Source organism: Anneissia japonica, unplaced genomic scaffold, assembly GCF_011630105.1.
Source record: "Anneissia japonica isolate Jap-2015-1 unplaced genomic scaffold, ASM1163010v1 scaffold287857_len828801_cov194, whole genome shotgun sequence".
Taxonomy (NCBI): Eukaryota; Metazoa; Echinodermata; class Crinoidea; order Comatulida; family Comatulidae; genus Anneissia; species Anneissia japonica.
This window is the reverse complement of record NW_022738478.1, coordinates 115,524-121,523: the sequence shown is the minus strand read 5'-3', so window position 1 is coordinate 121,523 and position 6,000 is coordinate 115,524. Positions and strand designations below refer to the sequence as shown.

Here is a 6,000-nt window from a genome sequence, read left to right as displayed (position 1 = left end):
TTTCTGAACGTAATTTCTAGGCCCTGGCCTATCTAATCTATAGGCTATATATATCATTTCATTTTATATTTTTATTCTGAATAGGCCTTGGGCACCATGGCAGTGAGAGGTTTGCTCCTGCGCCCCTCATCATCATATCGACTTATGCTCATCTCACAATTGAATCTCAGCAGAAAAATACAAGTATCTGGCAAGCAGGTGGGTGCATTCAATTTTGTTTTTTAATGTCAATAGAAAAACAAAAAACATCCCTTCATGGGTTAGTTTTCTTACTTGAGACGATTTTTTATTTTGTAAGGTGCTATATACAAGTCATTTCCATTTTTTCCATTTCTTTAAACCTTAATAGTACTGTTTAAGAAAAGCTTAGAGTACTCTTGCATAAGCTTCAGAAGGGTACCACTTGAACCTTAGAAGTGTATCCATTATGTACCCTTTACCTCAGAAGAGTACCCTTTAAACTATTTTACAGAACTGTTATTCTTGTGATTTGCTTAATAATGATGTTCTTTAAACCTCAGAATGTTGCCTTTTTAAAGCCTATTGAAGGATGAATATTCCTGTTTAATTCTATTTTCACTGTCTTTTTTTATCCAGATTGAATCTATGACTGTTGCTGCAAGAAGCATCCATTCAAGTTCAATAATGTGCAAGAGCCAAAAGTATGAATACCACGAAAAGAACATTGAAAATGCTGTGTCACACTCCAAGAAGATTTTTTCAAAAGTAGCTATGGAAAAAGAAACACTAAATAAAGAAGCTTTTGCAGAAGCAGTGGAAATTTTCAAAGGGCGGGACATTCGTATGCGTGGTCATATCCAGTTTATAGAGACTGCCCTCAAGGTTATGAAAGCATACAATGTTGAGAAAGATATTACAGCGTACAACCAACTCTTTGATGTGTTTCCTAAGGGACAGTTTAAAGCTCAGAATGCTTTACAAGCACTGTATTCACATTACCCAGAACCAAATGTTTGTGCAATTCGTATTTTACAACAGATGGAAGATAATGGTAAGCTAGCTGTATGGTTAATGCAATATGCCCATATTTGGGTCTAATATGACATCACCATATATGGACACATCACACAATTTAATAGTGTGGACAGAGCATTAAGCTCACTATTATTACAAAACCTTAGGGAAAAATTGACGGTTCCAACTATTGTATTGCATTCTGGGTACAACACCATTAATACCACAATTTGAGTTTCGTCAGGTAGGGCAAACATCACTCCTACCATTAATATCATTTTATAGAATAATTACGTGGGCTTACACCAGTCATTGCAATTTTTTTTTTTAAAGTGTGTTTACAGATTTATTTCTTTTGTGATAGGTGTAATGCCAAACCAAGCAACAAAAGACATACTGATCTCAGTGTTTGGAAAGACTGGTGGTGCCATCAGGAAGTATCGCCGAATCATGTACTGGTTCCCAAGGTTCAAAAACATCAATCCATTCCCACTTCCTAAAATCCTTCCGGAAGATCCAGTAGAAATAGCCAGACTAGGTTTAAAGAGGATAGCTGAGTATGAAGCAGAGTTCAAAGTTCAATATGTAAGTATTCATTAATTCAATCCCATCACCTCTGGTGGGGTTGTTGAGCCACTAATTATGATGACTTTACAATGTCCTGCCACTGGTCACAGTCATGCGCTACCCTCTGGGACCAGGCAAATGGCAATCCTGTCCACTCTCGGATCTTTTCATCTGACTTCCTTGGATTGTGCCTTGTAAGATGGTTTTTGCAAGGATGTGTGATAGGATGTTTGATCTGGTTATTTGTTCATACCATTTCAGTTTTCTTTTCTTGACAGTTGTCAGCAATTTTCATGTACTTTTTTTTTCGGAAGAAACTGTTGTATATGTTGGACATATAAAGTCATGATGTGCCTATTTATAATCATGATGTGATTTCATCATGACCATAACTAAAGCATGTCACATGTTTTGGTCGAATAAAATTTGATAATCTGAACAGAGCTTAAGCTGATCCACCCAATTTTAAATCCATTTTTTACGCATAGTTGCCAGCCTCTTCCAGTTGTGGAGGCTGATGGGGGTTAGTGTGAGATGATAAAGAAAGGTGACGTTAGCTGGCAAAATAAGGTGGTAAGAAGTAGGGGAGCAAGTGTTTTTTGGAGAAGGTTTTTTTTTTCTATATTCTGAATCCAAAAATAATATTCATGGATAAGAATACAATAAAGTACCGAAAAGGCAAACTTGTTTCCATTGTGGTCCAAACAGGACATTTCATTAATCACGCCGTAATTATTGCTTTTTTAAAGTTGAATGGAACAGATGACAATGATTCTGAAGCCATTGAAGATTCCCCTGAGTTTATTGCAACAGTACAAAGTAGTGAGCAACGAGATATGTTACATGACTACCCCAGGTATCGACCCGTCTATGTTGAAGGACCCTTTAACTTGTGGCTGCGTGACAAGAAGACATCGTACTTCATTTTACGAGGACACCCTCTGAGTATCGATGATGTACCAGCTGCAACATCTGTAACCAAGAATCCATACCCCCACGAAGTTGAAAAACCCAAAGGTACATTTATTTTCTTAAACCATTATATGAACAATCGTGACCCATCAATTAAAGCTGATAATTTGGAAAAAAATATAGTTTAGCAGTGATAATGCTGATTACAGTACTACTGTATTAGTACTGTACTACTTGCAATAATAAAAAGCTTTGCTGGAATATGTGTTCCATACATGTTTGAAACAATGTCCTCAATAATAATGGGAAATGCATAGAAACAGGCAATAATGGATTTAGGTATCAAAAGTATTTTGAAGGTTATTATCTGAAACCAGCATGTGTTTCAGGGTACACCTACCCAACATAATGCAGATCTTTATATAAATGCACTTCATTCTAAATAAGAATCGAAATATAAAATCAAAATATAAATGCTACTGTATATATGAGTCTTGCCATCCCAAAAGCGGTGAACTGTCGCTAATTGTTAAACTTAGTAAATAGCATAAAAATGTGGAAGTATTGCACTATACAGTACAAAGAACCTTTACTCATACCTTTGGCAACATTAAATCGATTCTACTAAATGACCCATCATTTTAAAGCTTATAATGTGAAGAATATGAATGTATTATTAAAAAGTAAATTTCCAGGTTTTTCCCACTAATGCTGGTTTTGGCATTACAAGGCCCATATGTTGTAGTATTATGCTGTTTTGTAAGTTCACATACCATTCACATATTGATCATTACTCGCCTTTAAATATTTTGTATTCTTTTTTTTATTAGATGAGCCGCCAGAAGCCCCGCAGGAGGGCCCTCTATTTGCTATGTGCTCCACCAATAGCAAGGCTGACGGTCAAGAGGCCATGCTAACCTGGGTCAAGAACCTGCAAGATGATAATCCAAACCTTGGAAAAATACCAATTTACTTCAACATCTTCAAGTCATCATCGCCGCTTGAATCGGTAGCTCTCAATCCTGGCACCACAAAGATAGCAGACAGTTGATGTTACTTAATTACTAATATATTAACTTGAATCAATATTTAGAAACATACAGTGCATTACTTAAATAGCATAGTATAATACTGTAGTAAAGGCAACAGAGGTTGGGGTGAGAATAATTACCCCTATCATTACTTGAGGAAGTCAGACTAAAAATATGTGACTAGGAATAAATCATACTTACAGTTTCCCTAGAATGCTGGCAGTCAAGAGGTTTGTCCTACCAGACATCAAAATGCACTGCTCTCCATAAGGCAGTAGGATGATCATTACATTCTACGCACAGGAACAATAATTTTCATTGCAAATATAATATATTTATGGTACAAAATCATCATAAATTTACTATAACACGATGGAACTTTTATTCATTTCTTAATAACTCGGTGCTATTAAGAATATTTAAATATACTTGTTTTACAATATTAAACGTTCTATTTGTGGGACAAGATAACATGCCTATTTGAATTATTACAGTACATGAAAATAGATAATCCGAGTACAAGACAGGATTGCAGTCCTATAAAAGTACTTTTTGCAAAGGACAATGAAACAAAAATTAAATCACATGGCTACTAATATGGTAACCTGTCTCTTATACACATCTAGATGTGTATAAGAGACAGTGGCTAGGCTGAGACTTTATTTATACCTTGTTTAATGAACCCTCCGACCATCAAAAATGTTGATTTTGAATAAAAAGAAAATTTTATTTTTGGCCAGTTTGTGCACACTCCACCTCAAAAAATGAAACCTAAAATTTAGAAAAATAAAGTTTTATATTTATTTTTATTACACCCTCTCCTGAAATCTCCAAAATAAAAAAAGATTTATATTTCTTCCTCAAAATAAATTTAAAGCATTTATCAATCTCATTACTACACTGTTTAATCAGGGAGATGTACATCTCCCTGGTTTAATTCATTAATGAAAGTTTATTTTTATTTTCTCTTCCACCTAAATGATTTTGGCAAAATATTTTTTCTAAATAAGAAATCAAAATTTAATTTTAATTTTTATTCTCCCTCTGCCGACAATCTTTAAAAAAATAAGTCTGTGAAACAAGGCATAAAAAAGTCTTCACTAAATTTCACAAGACTTGTTTATATGAAGTAACAGTATGGCCAATGCAGGATTCACTGGTTTCCGAAATGTACATAAACTTAAACCGGAAAGAACGAGAAATTAATACCGATAGGCCTTATCCATTAGATGAAGAAAATGTCTTCTGGTGTCATGTCAAGTTCATGATTCAAAAGTCTACAAAATAAAAATTTTAATGAAATATTATTATGAGTGTATTATTTTTGTTGCGATAAGTTGAAAAAATAGTCGTCTTATAAATAGAGATTGAACTGGATATTACAGAAGTCTCCCTGTCCCTTAAAATTAAGTTTACTCATAGGGTTAAAATATTTATTTTCCCTCATTTTCCGAAAAAAAAAAAAATAGAAAAGCCAAATTACAACAATGGTCATCCTATAAGCTCAACATTTAAAAATACAATAATAATTCACATCGAAACAGAAAAAAAAAGACATTAATATAATTATTGATTTTTTTAAATTATTAATTTATGATAAAACGACGATTAAGCAAAAAAAAAAAATTGCAACAAAGAATAATGAACCTTTCCACTATACTCTCTTTGCGATTCATGATTCGAGTATGTTCTTTTTTTGTATGACTGAACTCCTTTTAACTTAGCTCTGCATCACATTTATTCCTATTTATTTTTAAATCCATGGATGCAGTGTCTTTCCCTTCGATTCAGTTCGCTTATTTTATTGCATTTTACTCTCATACAACTGTTAGATTTAAGATGTATTTTTTGTCTTTTACACCGACCAAATTGAGTAATAAACATATTAATATAGTTTTTTGTTCAACACAGAATGTCCATATCATATTTTATGAGCTTTAGCTCTGAGCCTCCCGTAGGTAAGAAACAAACGATCAGACTGTACGGCGACGTGTTGTAATAACTGGCACTTCTCCACCCACGTGGCCCACAAATACCCACCACACCAGATGTAGCTACACTCTGCATGTGTGCATGATAAATCGCACGGAGCACATAAACCGCGCTCACACGCGTGGAACCAACAATGAATGTGGTTATTTCAATTGTATTAATAAGCTTTACGCATAGCTTTTATATTTTTTGTTCAATATGACGTAATACCCCTTGAATAGGTAATAAAAGACAAATGTTACCCGATAAAGAATTTAAATCGTTTTTCTTGAATCAACAAGTGCTACTAATCCTATTGATTCATTTCAATCTACGTCACATAGAGAGCAGCCAGTTACTGTATTTAAATTTAAAATAATAAAAAGCTTTCGTCAATCATCAAGGGGCCTTGGGGGAGCTAGCATCCCTGCTCTCTCCAAAAAAAAAAACAAACAAACAAACAAAACAAAACAAAACAAAACAAAAAAAAAATCAAAAATTACCAGTGTCTTGTCAAGCAGTTCTAAACAAAATCTCCGAGCAC

General features: G+C 34.1%; 1 protein-coding gene across 1 annotated transcript in view; it reads left to right on the top strand.

Annotated features, from left to right (window-relative positions):
* Positions 1–4,084, top strand: part of LOC117117579 (evolutionarily conserved signaling intermediate in Toll pathway, mitochondrial-like) — a 10,986-nt gene extending 6,902 nt beyond the window's left edge. Inside the window, exons 2-6 of the mRNA XM_033261924.1 lie at positions 85–198; positions 598–1,012; positions 1,340–1,560; positions 2,292–2,559; positions 3,285–4,084. Of these exons, the coding sequence (XP_033117815.1) occupies positions 97–198; positions 598–1,012; positions 1,340–1,560; positions 2,292–2,559; positions 3,285–3,505 (1,227 nt within the window). The 5' untranslated portion in view covers positions 85–96 and the 3' untranslated portion in view covers positions 3,506–4,084. The remainder of the gene's footprint in view (positions 1–84; positions 199–597; positions 1,013–1,339; positions 1,561–2,291; positions 2,560–3,284) is intronic.
* The last annotated feature ends 1,916 nt before the right edge of the window (positions 4,085–6,000 follow it).